We start from the raw sequence: 17,787 nt of genomic DNA on the forward strand, positions 1-17,787 counted from the left end.
CCATTACAGACACTCCAGAAAAGACCACCTAATGTGGTTTTCTCATTCAGGTTTATGAAGCATGATACAGTGGTACCTCAGGTTAAGTACTTAATTCGTTCCGGAGGTCTGTTCTTAACCTGAAACTGTTCTTAACCTGAAGCACCACTTTAGCTAATGGGGCCTCCCACTGCCGCAGCGCTGCCAGAGCACGATTTCTGTTCTCATCCTGAAGCAAAGTTCTTAACCCGAGGTACTATTTCTGGGTTAGCGGAGTCTGTAACCTGAAGAGTATGTAACCTGAAGCGTAAGTAACCCGAGGTACCACTGTACTTAGTATGGTTAGGGTTGCTTCTTATGCATCACCAAGAAACAGCAAATGTTTCAACAAAAAAAGGGACCAACACAGAGCACAGATTTGCATAAAAGTTGCATATATACTAATTTAGAAATAATTACAATACTTTATAGAATTACATCTTACTGTATTGGGGTCGACTTTGATCAGGTGACCTGTGTGATTGCTCATTTGACTGTCTGGGGACTAACTGTTGATGGTCAACTTCAAGGTCTCTTTAAACTGGACTTGTCCTGGACAGCCCTTTGAACAGAGGATGCCTTTGCATAAAGGCCTGTCCACTGTAAAATAGGGTACATGCGGACAGCTGGGTCCACATTTCATCTCCATGGTGAGCTTATTAGGTGGTTTTGAGCGAGCAACTTGTTTCTCGGCCTCAGTCTAGGCCCTTTGTCTGCATCATCACCACCACCACCACTACCACCAGTAGTAGTTCTATTATTGTTTTTTATTACCTGCCCTTAACCAGCAGAGGATGGGTTGCAACAATTTAAAATTCAGTATTAAAAACAGTTAAAACAAATTGCAGTTGCAGGAACAGGGTGGATCCTGAAAACATGTATTTCAGGTGTCAAAGGCCGGAGTAAAGAAATGTATCTTCAGCATTTGCTGAAAGCTGTATAGTATACGTGCCAGATGCACCTCTGTGGGAAGCAAATCCCACAATGTAGGGGCTGCCACAAAGAATGCCCCCCCCCAGGACACCTCCCCCAACTTCTGAGGGTGGTGGAAGGGAAGGCCCTTTCTTGGTATTTCCCCTCAGCCTGCCTAATAAGGAAGTGAAATATTAGTGAAATGGTACTTGTGAAGTGATTTGAACCCTGAAAGTTCTATACGAATGACAACAAGAATAATAGTAAAGGGTCCCTGTGGACCAGTCAGGAGGGCTTGGAAAAAGTCATTACCTCTTACACTTAATTTTCCTGAGTCCAGTGAGGCAAGAACCTGACCTAAATAAACATTAATTTCCTATACCAGGGTCACACCCACACCATACACCATGCACACAAAGTCCAATGAAAGCATGTGGCATCCCCCAAAGAAACCTGAGAACTGTAGTTTGTCAAGGGTGCTGGAAACTGTAGCTCTCTGAGGGGTAGACTACTGTTCCCAGGATTCTTTGGGGAATCCTGTGCTTTAAATGTATGGCATGGATGCAGGCCCATGCAGAGCTTGTCTGAGGCATGGGCTGAGAGTCTGGAAGGCCCCTGGCAAGGTCCCCCTAGCCTGCTTAGCTCTCTGAGACTGGGGGCAAGTGTACCTGGCTGCCCCCTCCCTCTGCAGCAGCCTGTGTGGATGTGACCTGAGTGGATGCTTACACGGCCAGCGAGGGAACGTGCTGGGAAAAGGGTTGGCAAAGCATCCTGCAGCCACTTTCATCTTTTGCCACCATTATGGCAGCATCCTAGCCAGGTTTCTGGAGAAGCTTTCCCCCCTGAGAACAGCATGCATTAATCCTTCCTCTTCCTGCTGTAGGGTTGGTGGCCCTTTGGTCTGTTGTGGTGTGTGCTGTGGAGAGGTACCTGGTGGTTTGCAGGCCATTCAAAGGCATCCAGTTTGGGAAGAAGCATGCGCTCCTGGCGCTCCTGTTTACCTGGCTCTGGTGTATCATGTGGACTCTGCCACCGCTTTTTGGTTGGAGTAGCTACGATGTGGAAGGCATTGCCTCAAACTGCGCTCTGGCCTGGCACAGAGAAGACTGGAACAGCCGCAGTTACCACTTGTCTCTCTTCGTGTGGTGCTTCCTGCTTCCTTTGGCCCTTATCCTCTGGTCCTACGGCAAGCTCATTTACGTCCTCAAACAGGTGAGTCACCCGCCCTGCTTCCACATAGCAGAGGAAATCGTTCACTAGTTCTGCTAAGGGTCTGGAATGCATGTTCCAAAAGGGCTCTTGCAACTGATTTCCACAGTTGGGTAGCCTGAGGCCTAGAAGAAAACGAGAATTTCTGCTTTGTACCATACTCAGGACGCTTGCAGGCCCTTGCTACTTTCAAGTGAGGTTCGGTCACATACTGGCAAATTTGAGTTGTGCAAATAAAGTTGATTTGGAGCTCTGGCCCAACAAACCCACTCCCTCCCAAAACTGGTTGCAATAAGGCAAGCGATGGGAAAATGCACTGCAAAGAGTGGGATAACTTTTGTTTGACGTAATACCATCTAACCTCCTGCAAGTAAATGGGGATGAAGGCTCAGTAAGTAGCTGATGCTGTCTAACACCCCGAAAACTTTGTGCTAACAAATCAGGATGAAGGCTCCATAGACAGGTTTTCTTCTGATTGTTCCATTAGTACAAGCATTTCTGCTTCCCAAATGGAATAATCTAGCCTTCCTTTATGCTGGTTCTCCCTGTCCAAAGTGGATTTTGGGGAAGAGGTGGGGGAAGTCCCATCATGGTATTGGGAGACCTTGCTCTGGCTTCCAGTTGCAGGACAGCTCAGTTTAATCCAGCCCTGAGTTTTTAAATGGAGGGTGAGGAACATTTTTTCAATCTGAGGGCTGCATTCCCTCCCAGGCAGCCTTCTTCCTTTCAAAGTACACACACAGAGAGAAAACCTTGCAAAGCCTTCCCATGCATTTAAATGGAGAGATATTTCAATGAGTGCAAAAGGTTTGTGAGCAGGGCCGGATTTAGGTTTGATGAGGCTCTAAGCTACTGAAGGTAATGGGGCCCTTTATATGTCCAGCTGTCCTTTGCCAACAACAAATTGTTGCTGTTTTTTGTGTTGAATATATGCTATATGGCAATTTATGGACCTAATAGGTATCTAAAGCCATTTGCACGTAACAAAATATGTATTTTATCAAAGTAATTGCTGAACTGAAATACAATTAAGAAGAAGTATATTAATAGTGAAATACAATTAAGAAGAAGTATACAGTGGTACCTCAGGTTAAGTACTTAATTCATTCCGGAGGTCCATTCTTAACCTGAAATTGTTCTTAACCTGAAGCGTATGTAACCTGAGGTACCACTGTATTAATAGTGAAATAATTATTAAGCTCTAACTTGAAATGATTTTTATTCATAACAAACTTAATAATGCAAACACATTTTTTTCCTTTAATTTTTTTGGGGGCCCCCAAGAGAGTGGAGCCCTGAGCTATAGCTTGTTTAGCTTATACGTAAATCCGGCACAAATTGTGAGCCTGGAGCTGAGTCTTCCACCGATATGAATGGAGACAGAACCTCCTTGCACAGCAGTCCCTTTATGTATCTGAGCTCTGGATCAGATTAGGAACAGAGGAAGCTGCTTTACTCTGAGTCAGGTCATTGGTATCATCTAGCTCAGTATTGTCTACAGTGATGGCAGCAACTCATTGATTTCAAGTGGGGTCTTTCTTAGCCCTTCCTGGAGCTGCTGGGGATTGAATCAGGGGCCTTCTCTATGGAAGGCAGGAGCTCTGTCACTGAGCCACAGATTTTAGGATCAGGCCAGCACTGAAGAAATCTAGGCAAAATTCCATGATGTTTCAACTTATGTTTAACTTGAAAAGGTGCGTGTGGGTGGGTGTGAAATGGCAAAAGAAAAAGAAAGAAAGAGCAACAACCGATCGTGCAGTCTTGGGGAGACAATACATACTTAGGCTCCAGTAACAACTGTCTGACCTTAAGGCATTTGAAGGAGGCATGTCCTTTGCACTAATATGACTTGCAGCTATTTATAGGCACATTATTTCAGGGCATGCTGGGAATACTTAGCACAGGCATTGTTTAGCAGCTGCCACCGCTTTCCATCCTTTATTGTTGTCTCTGGAGTCCCTCCTCTTTGACTCGTTTGCATCCATGGATGGCTGCCGTTGTTTTAGTTGAAGCATTTAAACTGCTGCAAAAAGCAGAGAAAGCAGTGTATTCATTTCTGTGAGCCACTGGGAGAGTCCACAAAGTCTTAAAACGCCGAAGATGAAAAGAAGAAATCACCCTGTAGCCTAAACTGTAGCCCTAAATCTTTATCTGACCATTTCAGCAGTTCCTTCTGCTACCAGCCCCCAATCTTATAACAATGCATTGCATTTCATTCTCTCTCTTCTTAGGTGGCAAAAAGTGGCATAGCCCAGAGCAATTCGACTCAGCGGGCTGAGACTCAGGTGACCAAGACGGTTGTCATTATGATCCTGGCCTTTCTTCTCAGCTGGGTGCCTTATGCTGCCTTTGCCCTGACCAGAGTGGTGAATCCAGATGTGATCATGGGTCCCCAAATCCAGAGCATCCCTATGTATATGGCTAAAACAGGCACCGTATACAATCCAGTCATTTACATATGTCTGAATAAGCAGGTAAATCTCTAGTCTACCTTGCAGTGTTGCAAATTAAGCATGGGTGCTTTGTCGTTTATGTAGGAAGAATAATATGACCTCATTGTGATTGGCTTAAAGGCAAAATGTTCTGGATTATGGCACTGATTATATTCACCAAGTCAGTTAATAGCTCACGCCCTGCTTTTCCTAGTTGTTGTTGCTGCTGGTATCCGTCTGTCTCAAGAGACATTGGAGTGTGCCTCCAGGGATGAAGTCAAACTGTTGCGCTAGCAACACCGGTGACCTCCCCAGGGTGCAAGTCTGAGCAGTGTGTATGGAGGTCCTGGGCTGCCCAGATGACAAGAACTCCCTCCGGGCCTCACTGACATGGTCCAAAGAAAAACAGAGCAATACGTTTGGCACCAGCTGGGCCGCAGGAGTTGCTGAAAGGAGGGCATACAAGGCACCATCCAACCATCTTAGGGACTCCACTCTGGATTTGTGTGGGGTGTACTTCTTAGCCTTTTCGAAAGGGATAGCAGCACCGAAGTGACCTCCCTGGAGTGCAAACTACCCCAGAAGGAGCACAATATGTCCCCCACCAGAGGTACCGCCCCTTTCAAGCTGTAGAACAGAGATAATATCTGACGGCATGACTTGCAAATTTGAAATGTGAATGCATTTCTAGTAGGCCTCAGATGGTCCAGCCTGTTAAAACAGAATCATAATCAAGTTTATTTACATGCCTCTTTTATGAATAATGCTAAAAATGGCTCACAAGAACACTAAACTAATTGAGATTGCTTTAACGCTGCTTATCTGACCTCCTGGCTGGATTAGTAGCATTCTAGCCAAATTGCCATCGAGAAGCAGGATAACTTCAAGGAAGTTTATTGTATTTCTTTCCTTAGCAAAGTGGACCGATGCCAAGATGAAGCATTCAGTTTAAAAGATGTGCTTGTGAGAACATTAAGAAAGAGTAGAGAAGGTATAAGATTGCCATTGAACCAGATTTAAAGCTGCCCCACTGATAATATCTGTCAAAAGCCTGCTTTTCTTTTATTAAAGTAGCCTCAGTTGTAGCCAGTTGTTCAGCTGCATACAGTCACATGCTATAAAATACAATTTAGAGGATATAAAAATAATAACAATGCTGGTATTTCTTCTCTACTTCTGTGAGAGGGGGCAGTCCTGGAGAACTCTTCATGATCACATTAGTATCTAGGTTGGGTGAACTGATATAGTAGCTTTATGGCTCTGAATCAAGACTGTGTTTTAAAACTGCTGCAGTGGAAGTATCTAAGGCTCTGCTTGTGTCTTCTCCCTCCCTTCCTTTCAGTATCGAGAGAAAGTTGTGACCTCCTTAGCATGCCTACAGAAGTGTTCGATCAGTAAGTACAGTAGGTCAAGATCTCTGGCTACAGCTCTGAAGAGACTGCAAGGGAACCAGGTCAGCTGCAACACGAACAGGGTAGCCCCTGAGGGTGGACTGAACATCAGCAAGAACCTCCTCTTGCCAAACATAAACTACTGTAGTGACGAATCCTTCTCTGAATAGCCTCATATGCCACTGTTTGTTCTGCTGCTAGCATCTGGCACAAGAAGTGGCTCTCTATCTTCACTGACCCACACAAGGATGGGTACCGCATGTGGATAACAGTTAACACTTGGATGGAAGGTGGAGTTGGGCTATATAGAAGTCACTGCCAAGACCTATCATTCTACAGGACACGGCTGCAATTGAAAGCTTGATCACACTGAGTTTTTCTGTTGATTGACTGGATGCTCTGTTTGCAGTGTAATAGTGGAGAAGCATGCATACATTTCCATTCAGTATTGCTGCAGTTAAATAATTGTACACCAGAGTAGCAAGGTGTAGTTTCCCTACTCCTGGCCGTCACATGTCTGGAAGTCGCTGAAAGCTGGTAGCAAAGAGTATGTAATATTGCTCTTTCAGAACATCTAACTTATCATCCCAGAATAATAGAAGACATGGCAAAGCACAACGAATTTGATAACATTTGGCTTCCGTTTGTAAGTTTTATTCATAGGTCAAGTGCAACTCAAACCTTTCAGTGTTTCTCTATAAAAATGACTGATATCTTGCTGCATTGTGACTGCAGGTCATGTTTTTGCTGTCCATGTTGCATCTTCAATCACTGCTCCTGTGTTACCTGTTTTATTGTTTCTGTTAAAACCAATAAAATATTAAAAAAACAGCATGACATCTTTTGGCTCAAAGGGATTTAGATGATGTTCTCATGCCAAGGTTATTCTACGAGTCAAAAGTGTCCAGAATGACAAGTGGGCAGAGGGCAACCTGATCCCTTTGGATTGCCAAAGCTAGCAAGCCGCCTCCTCTTTTCACACAATGAAGCTCTGGCTTTAGAGTGCATTATTCCATGTTGCATTGTGTCACACGAGGCTATTTTGAGCTGGAAGCTGTTGAGACCATATTTGGGAAAGTCTTGCACGGCAGGACAGAGCTGAAGGTCAGTGATGACAAAAGCCTTCCAATAAAGGCAGTTTCTCAATTGCAAATGGAAGCAGGGACACAAACCCATTTGAGTCCTCTACTGGCACTCACTTCCAAAAATGCTATTCAGTGTCACCGTTAAAGTTTCAAGAACTTAGAAAATATTCAACTGATTGGAGGGGGAAAGGAGGATTGAGCCTATATGTGTAGTTAGCTTGTTAACAGCTGGGTTCTCCGTCTCCAGCTTGAATGGAATTCTAGCAAACTCCATCACCATTTTATTACCCATGCCATCTTTTTTTTTTTTTGTGGGACACGGGTGGCGCTGTGGGTTAAACCACAGAGCCTAGGACTTGCCGATCAGAAGGTTGGCAGTTCGAATCTCCACAATGGGGTGAGCTCCTGTTGGTCGGTCCCTGCTCCTGCCAACCTAGCAGTTCGAAAACACGTCAAAGTGCAAGTAGATAAATGGGTACCACTCCAGCGGGAAGGTAAACGGCGTTTCCGTGTGCTGCTCTGGTTCGCCAGAAGCGGCTTAGTCATGCTAGCCACATGACCCAGAAGCTGTACGCCGGCTCCCTCGGCCAATAAAGCGAGATGAGCGCTGCAACCCCAGAGTCGGCCACGACTGGACCTAAAGGTCAGGGGTCCCTTTACCTTTACCTACCTATTTTTTAAATCACAGAATTTAAAAATGGCCCAGCACATGTACAAATGAAGAATATACAGTAAGAGAAAGCAGAGCAGAAAACACAGGATTTGAAATGTACAGCTTAATATGTTACTATTTAGTGTAATAAGAGAGTACTAGCTGAGCAATTTATAGCACAAAGACAGCTACCACATAATGCATATAGTTTGCAAATAATAAAAAATAATTAGTAATTAAATGATAGAAAAGTATCAGCCTAGGTGCTATTCATCATGATTAGGGGTTATGTTATGGATGGGGAAACTGCCCCTGCAGATGCTGTTACTCCAACTCCCATCATCCCTAACCATTGGCCATGCTGGCTGGCACCAAAAGGAGCTGACCCACTAACATCTGGAGGGCTGTAGGTTCCACAGTCTCTGGTCCTTTTGTGACACAAGGGCAGGAGAAAGTTTAAAGCTTGAGGCACATTCTTGTAATGCAGGCCAATGATCACAGATGATGGTGTTGCAACTCGCCTTCATCTGGAGGGCCGTAAATTAACAATCTTCAATATACGGTAATTCCAGATCACAGCATTACATCTGAATTAAGCCAGCTATCTCAAAGCTCAGTTGAGAACAATGAAGTGGTCACATGTACGTAAGTTTATTTTTGTCACAGGAGTGGGACATCCCTTAAAAGTATAGAATTCTAGAACCCTAGAATTCCCTGTCATTCAGCTAAAGCATGGGTAGGCAACCTAAGGCCGGGGGCCAGATCTGGCCCAATCGCCTTCTAAATCCAGCCTGTGGACAGTCCGGGAATCAACGTGTTTTTACATGAGTAGAATGTGTGCTTTTATTTAAAATGCATCTCTGGGTTATTTGTGGGGCATAGGAATTTGTTCATTTTTTTTCTTTCCAAAATATAGTCTGGCCCTGCACAAGGTCTGAGGGACAGTGGACCTGCCTCCTGCTGAAAAAGTTTGCTGACCCCTGAGCTAAAGGGTGAAACTTGGGCTTTGTCCTAAGATTATTAGGAGTCAACATGGTATCTGAAGATCCCATAAAGCAGTGATTACTATGTATAGTCACTTCAGGGGCAGATAGGATCTATAGGGCTGAGGTATTGTTTAGGGGCATTTGTTGCTGTCACTGATATTTATTTTTTAGACCTTTATTTTTCAGCTCTTATCATGACATATGGAAATATGGATTTTGTAGTGTACTTTTTGATGTGCTTTATTATGACTACTTCTGTAATTGTGTACCGTAAATCTTTTCATCTTGTTAGCTGCCTTGAGCATTGGTTTAACTATGGAAATGTGGCGTACAAACGACAGAAAGAAATGAAAAGCAGTATTATACAGCTTTGTCCCTAAATAGCTCCTCTGTTTATGTTAGGGAGTGGGCTGCTTTCTGCTAAACTCCCCTTCAATATATTCCTTTGTTCCCACCTAGACCTTCAAACTGCAGATTTTCAGGAGTGGACTGAGGAAAGCCCCATTTATTCCTGAATCAAGCCTGGGAACCAAGCCTGCCTTAGATTACATGCTACAAGTAATCAAACCTTCTTTATTGTATTTCAGACATAAAAGGTAGTTCATACTTAGTTGTCAATACTTTCCATCAGAAATTCTCATATTCCCATTTTAGGCTGGATGGCATTGCTCATATGCTGAAGGCACCACCTTCTGGACAAATGGCATTATAGCAACACACACCCTGCTTATAGCTCATCCATGTCTCTAGGGAATAGAGGCTATTCTATTCAAATGTTTACTCAACTTATTGTTGGTATATTCTTCCGTATTGAACAGTAGCAAGGGGATCTCATACTGGAAATTAATTCTGTAGGCTCAATAGTTGCTTTAGTAACTTGTGGGCACTAGACACTGTGCATACAAGGTGTAAAACCAAATTGTTACCTGCAGGCCAAAAGGGTATAAAATGCTAGAAGTACAAATTGACAAATCCACATGAAGCTTAAATGAATGATGACATTCACAACATCATGTATGGTCACTGCACTTACCTTGTGTACTTCTAAATTTCATATATAATTGTCACACTATAGCCGTTTTGGTCCAACTGTTTACATTTTCAATAAAAATAGAAAAGGGACAAATGTGTTCTCAAAAAGCAGCAACAATTTTTGTCAGTCTATTCCATGACAAAGCTTCCTTTTTCAGGCACCACCTTAAAATTCCAAGTACCAAAAATATACAAAATACATGAGGAAAAGAATAGTTAATTTAATTATGCAAAAGAAAAAAGAGGGTAAATTTTTGGAACTGCTGAAAGATGGGAAGGGAAGTAGAAGTTTGATATCTGATAATTGTTTAATATTTTGTTGTTGAAATGTTTGTAATAAATGAAAATTATAAACATATATGAAAAAATAAAATCCCAAGTGCTATATAGGAGCTGAAGCAGTTTGGACACACAAGCAGCCTGGTGTTGCCTTCGTAGCATCATGAAATGTTCTGAAATGCACTGAGCTATAATAAAGCTTAGCTGGCACTTGTTGAGAGTACGTTTGTCCTTTCTGCATTCTCTCATTTCTTGGCCTCCCTCTCTGTATGCTTTTATATGTGATACATGTACATAACTGTCAACGGAGTTGTAACAGTTCATGAATCAGATGAAGTCAATTATACAAGAGCTTCAGCTTTTAAGGTGCTACATTGTTTTTGCTGTAGCACACTGATACAGCTACCCTTTAGGACGTTGTTGCCATGTGAAATTCATCACTCCTATCTCTTCCCACCAACTGCACAAGGTCCCAAGAAACTATGTAAATTCTTTCACTACCATCTGTGTAACTGGGCTCCCCTATCCCAATGGTTTTGTAGGGCTCAGGATTTCCACTTCCCCAGTCTCCTGGCAGCATGCAACCCTTTGTGCTAAGGCTAGGTCCTGCACTACCTGAGGTTTTCTCCTTCCCTCTGTTTTGCCCCACCCACCCCACCCCCTCCAATTTCCCAATTTAATAAGGGAAAATAAAGTGGGACACTTCCCCCCCGAAGGAATAAAATCACCTTCAGAAGGTATAATATCTTGCAGGGTCAAAACAGAAAGCACGACATCCACACATTACACTCAATTTTATTTATACAAAACTCCTTGAGTGAAAAGATGAAAACAACTGCTAGTCAACTGCCAAGCAAGTCAGTCCCTTTTGCCATCTGGAGGCAAGCTGGTTACTTGGCATTCTTCGCGTTGTTGGCCCGCATTTTCTTCAGCCCTTTCTTGTTGTGTTTCTTTGCAAAACGCATGTTCCGCAGGAACTTGGGATCAACCTAGAAAACGGGGGGGCGGGATATATAATTTGTTTAGCAACTCATATAGCTGGGTACAAGTCCTAGTATTTACGGTGGGACAACTGACGGAGGTATAATACTATTGTACAGTCCTGTTCTTCAATAAAGCAGCCCTTTGGCCTCGTCAGGCTCACCAACCTGCTCTGTCTGGCTCAAACCTGCCGGCTTTTCCAGTAGTCTTATGCATCTCTGTCTCTGACATCATGTTATGGTACTGTGGTCAACCACATAAAGAACCATGGTTATGGCCATAATTTAAGTGGCTATTGATAATAGCTGGCAAACAAAAAGATAAGTTCCAAACAAAATGTAGGTGAGCAGCCCATCTAGCAAGAAGGGCAAATAAGAACATATCTCCTATATAGGCATATGTTCACAATCTCCAGACAATACTTGCTTCAAGAGAGACATTAGAAAAGCACTGTTCCAGGTTCTAAAAACTGCCAAGCAGGTTAGTTTCCAACATTGGTGAGCTTAAACTGGTCTGTGACCGTTTAATAAAATTTGATTTGAACATTGGTGAGCAATGAAGAAACAGACGAAACAGGAGTGTTATCAGACTGGTTCTTTCACTGTGAGAAGACCCCTTTTCCATTGCACCAAGAGACTATTCTGTATCACTCATTTCTATCCAAATAAGAATTTTAAAGCCAACTTGTAGTAAGAGGTTCCTCAACAATGGCCAAATAAGAAAAAGGATATAACAAAACACCAGTAATATTCAAACTCAGACCCTCTCTGCACTATACATTTAAAGCAATCACCATACCACTTTATGTAGTCATGGCTTTCCCCAAAGATTCCTGGGAAGAGGTATTGATTGTTAAGCCACTCTGAGATCTGTAGCTCTGTGAGGTGAACAGGTGTCTCCCAGCAACTCTTAGCACTTAGGAAACCACATTTCCCAGGAGTCTTTGGGGGAAAACATGACTATTCAAAGTGGTATGATACTAATTTAAAAGTATAGTGCAGATGGAGCCTCAAGTGTACAAAGTGCAGGTTGCATTTTGCAAGATTCACTGAATATGACACAGGCTTTATTTATCTATTTACAGAATTTACAGTGTTCTCAATTCTACAGTGAGGAACATCGTAATGAAAATAGAGAAAAACAATATACCACAACTGCAAAATCATACAAAAGGACCAATAAAAAACTAAACAAGTCTATCATAAATTAAGCAAGCAAAATTATGACATAAATTAGTATTTCGAATAAAGTGACACTTAATGTCATTCTCTGTGATCATGCAATCTTAGCATGCAAGGCCTCCACAAGCCTGCTAGCAATGGGTGAAAGCAGTTGCTGATGAGATGAGGAAAAATGCACTTACCCCCTTCAGAGATTCATATCTATCTGATCTGGGTTTCTTAATGCCATTTCTGTGCCACTTGCGAGCTGTTAAGAGATACCATTTTCACATTAAGGATAAAGGCTGTTGATATTGTCCATCACCCTTTGCCACCTTGGTGCCCTTCAGATATTTTGGGCTACAACTCCCATCGGCTCCAGGGAGCATGACCATCTGGAAGCCCCGAAAGAGCTAAACTGGGGATTATTCTGGCTATGCTATGATCAGCACCAGAAATGTGGGCAATTTTGGGGCCATGCATTGACATTTACAATCGCCATGGCAAGGATGAAGCTGTTGCATGATCAGCTTTTCTCCATCAGTTGAAGATGGCAGACTCCCTGACTGACTTTCCTGAAAGAAAGTGGTGTTCTGAGGATTCCTTGGGATGTGTTTACCTCCATCAAGGCAACGGGGGAGGGGAAAGGAGCAGACAACAATTGCTTGGCTAGCAGGACCAGCCAAAACTTAAGAGTGCCCTATATGAGACTGTTTACCCACTACAATTTCAGTTAGAATGCAAACTAAATATAGGATACAGATATTCTGTCTTATTAAACTTGAATCTAGATTTCATGTACAGTGGTACCTCGGGTTACATACGCTTCAGGTTACCTACACTTCAGGTTACATACACTTCAGGTTACAGACTCCGCTAACCCAGAAATAGTACCTTGGGTTAAGAACTTTGCTTCAAGATGAGAACAGAAATCGTGCTGCGGCGGCGTGGCGGCAGCCCCCATGAGCTAAAGTGGTGTTTCAGGTTAAGAACAGTTTCAGGTTAGGAACGGACCTCCAGAACGAATTAAGTACTTAACCTGAGGTACCACTGTATATTAATGTTTGCTTATAGATATTTTGGATCAGACCAGTTATTCCTGGCACACTATGCAAGTCAAATGAAAAACATGATAGCGAAAACAATGAATTATATTTCAGCGCCCAGTTATTTGGAATTGTTAGTAAAGGGATGTGGATCCTCTCACTTATAAATACTGAAAGTTTAATCAACGTATATGTTGTTTCAAGAGGTCAACTACAGTTACCATTACTTAAAACTCTTCTGCATGCTCAGAGTTGCTAACTACATGCCTCCAACTATACCTTGATAAACAATTACTGACCAATATTCACTCCCTGACCTCCATGAGAACTTACACTGGTTGTGTGTGGTGTGGTTCTTGGACTTGGCCATGGCTTAAACCTGTGAAAAAGAAGAAGAATCAGAAATGTTCCTTTCAAACACAGAATAGCAGAAAGCCCCAAACTCCTCAGGAACAAGTTTATGTAGAAAAACTTTAAAACCAATATCCATCTAACATCCTAAACACCTTTCTAAGATCTGCTTTGCTGAATCAGACCAAAAGGCCACCTAGTTCAGCATTATGCATCCATGCAGTTAAATGTCCCTGGGAAGTCATGAAGACAACCAGACTCCACAGATACCTGGCAATTAATTGAGACTACAGCTGCCATCCAAAACACACCAATAGGTTTGGCTGACCTCAGTGTAGACATGCACACTGTCACGGGTCTGTAGCCGCAGAAGATGAAGCTCGCACGGCACAAAATGCTGATATTTCTCCACGCATTAGTATAATCTCTAGTGGCCGCAATATCACATGTGATAGGGATTGTTACACAGGAGCGAACTTCATATAAACTTGGATGCTGGATCCAATATCCTGCCAAGATACAAGGTCCAGACACCCCACAGGACAACCAAGCAGGACCCCGACCGTGCCAAGGGCGATACCGGGCGCGCTTCAGCCACCCTTTCTTCCCACCCTTTCATCCATCCACCCACTCCACCTTTCAGACGCTCCAAGCTGATCTCCTTCCCATCCCTCGGGCACAGAGCACGAAACGGCCTCTTAGGAAGGCGTCCCACCCCTCCTGCGCCGGCCATTCGCCGCTCTGGGGCATCCCTCGGGAAGGATGGAACCGGATCGAGAGATGGAAAGCTCACCTGAAGCTCCGCCACAGTTCAGACCAAAACCGGAAGAGAAGCGACACTCGTAAGGCACTCTGGGAAGCCACAAAGCCCGGTCATAGACGCAGAACGGGCTGCGTTATTGTGTTTCCGACTGGCAACACGAGCCTCCGTTAAAATGGTTCCGCAGGAGAACATCCTCGCCTTCCGTTCCTTCCGCTGTTTATTTCCTTTTCTTAAATAAAGAGTGGACGAGCTTTGGCAGGATTTTCGCGGAGTTGAGTGTGTTCCGATTTGAGATAACAGGGCGTTCCGATAAAAAGCTTCGTTGCTTCTCTGGGCAGGTTTCTTTCCTTATGGTTTATCATTGCATTGTTGCCTATCATAAGATCCACCGCAGCCCGTTATAGCGTCAGATCAAGGGCGGAAAAAAGCATTTTTCTTTCTTTCTGTGGACAGAAACTGGTTTACCAGAGGCAAACCCACGACCGCAATCTCCCATGTTTTCAGAATCAGAGAAGGTTTCGCTCTGAACTCACACCTTTAAAATTTTTGCCTCCCCCGTCTAATAATGGTGTTTTATTTTAATTTTCAATTTGAACGTTTTAAAATACATTTCGGTAACCTTTTTCTTGTGATCAGGAAGGCATACAGGCATTTGGCTCCTCGAGTTGGCGTTTTAGGAAAGCTATCCGATACTGTAAATGTTGGCACGTTTCGAAAAACATTCCCTGACGTTGTATTTTGTATTGCAAATTTATGTCTGAAAGGAAGTCATTCTCATTAACTCAGAGTACACAAATGTGGTGGCATTGTGGTGTTTATTTTCACAGTAACCCTAAGCAGTAATGCTAGTGAGTTGCTCAATTCATTAAAGACTCGACTTTCCTACAGTGTTCCTTGTAATACCATTCAACAGCATAGTCCTGCAAGATTGTCAGTTTAAACAGCATACTCGGTTATTACTAGAACCGGTATGGTATAATGCAGGGTCTGTAATGGTAAGCTTGAATGTGTGAAATGCAACGGTGAAATCTGCTATGATTAAATGGGCACAAGATGTCGGACATAACATTATGTTCGCTGACTGGGAACAGTTGTGGACCACAGGTATGAAATTTACGGCATGTAATGCCTTAAGAGAGAATATTATGAAAATGATATACAGGTGGTACATAACCCCAGTCAAGCTTGCAAAAATATATCATTTGCCCGATAATAAATGTTAGAAATGTAAAGAAACTGAAGGTACATTCTTTCACCTTTGGTGGACGTGCCCAAGAATTAAGGCTTTCTGGGAAATGATCTATAATGAAATGAAAAAGGTATTTAAATATACCTTCCTGAAGAAACCAGAGGCCTTTCTTCTGGGCATTGTTGGCCAATTGGTGCCAAAGAAGGACAGAACTTTCTTTATGTACGCTACAACAGCAGCAAGAATACTTATTGCAAAGTATTGGAAGACACAAGATTTACCCACTTTGGAAGAATGGCAGATGAAGATGATGGACTATATGGGATTGGCAGAAATGACCGGCAGAATCCGGGACCAGGGAGAAGAGGCGGTGGAAGAAGATTGGAAGAAATTTAAAGACTATTTACAGAAATATTGCAAAATTAATGAATGTTAGAATGATGTTGGATAGAAATTAAGTGGTTTCCAGCTGTAATGCTTTAAGAATATGGAAGAAGGGTATAAATAGGTAAAAAAAAAATAACTAAAATGATGTTGGATTGGAAATAAGTGGTATTAGTAACAAAGTTAATAAGAATATGCAAAAATGAATTGATAATGGATGAAAATACTGAGTTATAAAATGTTAAGTTATAGAGATAAGATAAATGAAAGAGGGTAAGGATTTGCTGATTTGATTATTTAAATGGGAATACAAGAAGGGGATGTGTGAGGAAGTCAAAGAAACAAGCAAATGAGTTTTAAATTATGAAAAAGAATTGTTTTTAATTTTTTGTATCTTTTTTGTGTGTGTTTACTCTTATTTTTTTCTTGTTTTTGTTATTATGTGTTTTTGTATATCTGTTTTTTTGTAAAATCTTAATAAATATTTCTTTAAAAAAAATGAATGTGTGAAATGCAGCTTTATTTCCTGCCTCAGCTGTGATATTCATTGTGCCAACCTGAGGTCCATGTATTCTCTCACCTGGGGGCACTATTTGATCACAATAGTCAAGGGAGGCTGCTAAATTTTACAACTGGTTGGACATATTAATAGATTATTGTTTCTGATGTTCTGTTTTAGTGTGTGTGTGGGGGCAGAACATCAGATTTGTATTGGCTTTTATTGATTTAAGGGGGCAACTGCCCCCCTTCACTTTAAGCTGTTACAGGTTCTAAGCTGTGTGCCTCAATCTGTGCTCCACCTGTATATTTTCTGTAACAACCTCCTTCCAAAGGGATGCAAACCTGGGTACGTGCTGCACCCCTGGAACTACTCACCATCTGTAGAAACCAAGGAAGATTATCACCATAATGCCTTTTTGAACCTCCCAGGGCATCTGGCTAGCCACTATTGACAGGAGAATGCTGAACTAAATGCAGTGGTACCTCGGGTTAAGTACTTAATTCATTCTTGAGGTCCGTACTTAACCTGAAACTGTTCTTAACCTGAAGCACCACTTTAGCTAATGGGGCCTCCTGCTGCTGCCGCGCCGCCGCAGCACAATTTCTGTTCTCATCCTGAAGCAAAGTTCTTAACCCGAGGTACTATTTCTGGGTTAGTGGAGTCTGTAACCTGAAGTGTCTGTAACCTGAAGCATATGTAACACGAGGTACCACTGTAGACCTTAGGTCTGATACAGTAAGACAGTTCATGTACTGTACTGTATCTGTATTATTATCTCCCCTCAAAATGTAACAATATGTCCTGCTTCATGCCCAACACATACAGAAAGAGACTCTTACTTTTAAATAAGAAAGCATTTTTTCTTCAAGCAAGTAATGGCATAGGCTTGGCAGCAGACACAGAGTTCAGGAATCAGGCAAGACGGTCACAACTGGATGGAAGCATCTAAGGTATCTCAGCAGTTTCCATTTCCCCCATGTTTGTCTTTCGAAGAGGGGGCTCACACACAATATTCACTCAGTTTGCAAGAATATCAGGTTTGCAAATATGTGTTGCTCTGGGATGCATTGGTCTGCTTGCATCTCTAGAGATGGCACCTGGTCCTAGGTAAAGATACTGCATCCTCCTGTTCAGGCTCCTGATCACTGCCACCCCCCAGCTGCCTACAGGCCTCGCCAGTCTCCACTGAGACTCTCTGCTGTGCTGGGAGATTAGGGGAAGTTGTCTGCATGTCTGCTCCCCCTTCAGAAGCATCAGAAGTTAAGGCACACTGGGGAGAGCTTCCCTCCTCTGACTCTGATTCCCATCTTTCCCCTCCTCCCCCCGTTTCCTCCTCCTCTTGTGTTGGGGCCTGCCAACCCAGGCCCGATCCTGACAGTGCCATGGGACTCAAGACATAATGGAATGACAGCATA

The 17,787-nt window shown here is 42.9% G+C and overlaps 1 protein-coding gene across 1 annotated transcript; it reads right to left on the bottom strand.

The window, feature by feature from the left end:
* Positions 1-10,775: 10,775 nt before the first annotated feature.
* Positions 10,776-14,435, bottom strand: RPL29 (ribosomal protein L29). The gene is made up of 4 exons (XM_083603604.1): positions 14,328-14,435; positions 13,517-13,562; positions 12,341-12,405; positions 10,776-10,985 (listed from the first exon to the last, which is right to left on the bottom strand). The coding sequence occupies exons 2-4, from the start codon at positions 13,551-13,553 to the stop codon at positions 10,887-10,889; spliced, it is 201 nt and encodes a 66-aa protein (XP_083459730.1). The 5' UTR covers positions 13,554-13,562; positions 14,328-14,435; the 3' UTR covers positions 10,776-10,886.
* Between the last annotated feature and the right edge of the window lie 3,352 nt (positions 14,436-17,787).

The sequence above is a fragment of the Podarcis filfolensis genome, assembly GCF_964270895.1.
Source record: "Podarcis filfolensis genome assembly, chromosome: 2".
Classification (NCBI taxonomy): Eukaryota; Metazoa; Chordata; class Lepidosauria; order Squamata; family Lacertidae; genus Podarcis; species Podarcis filfolensis.

Bases quoted from the DNA above. Each gene is read 5' to 3' on its own strand.
- RPL29 (XM_083603604.1), bottom strand. From the start codon at position 13,553: ATGGCCAAGTCCAAGAACCACACCACACACAACCAGT. The intron at 12,406-13,516 runs GTAAGTTCTCAT...ATCTCTTAACAG, and splicing joins CCACACCACACACAACCAGT to CTCGCAAGTGGCACAGAAAT. The intron at 10,986-12,340 runs GTAAGTGCATTT...CCCGTTTTCTAG, and splicing joins GATATGAATCTCTGAAGGGG to GTTGATCCCAAGTTCCTGCG.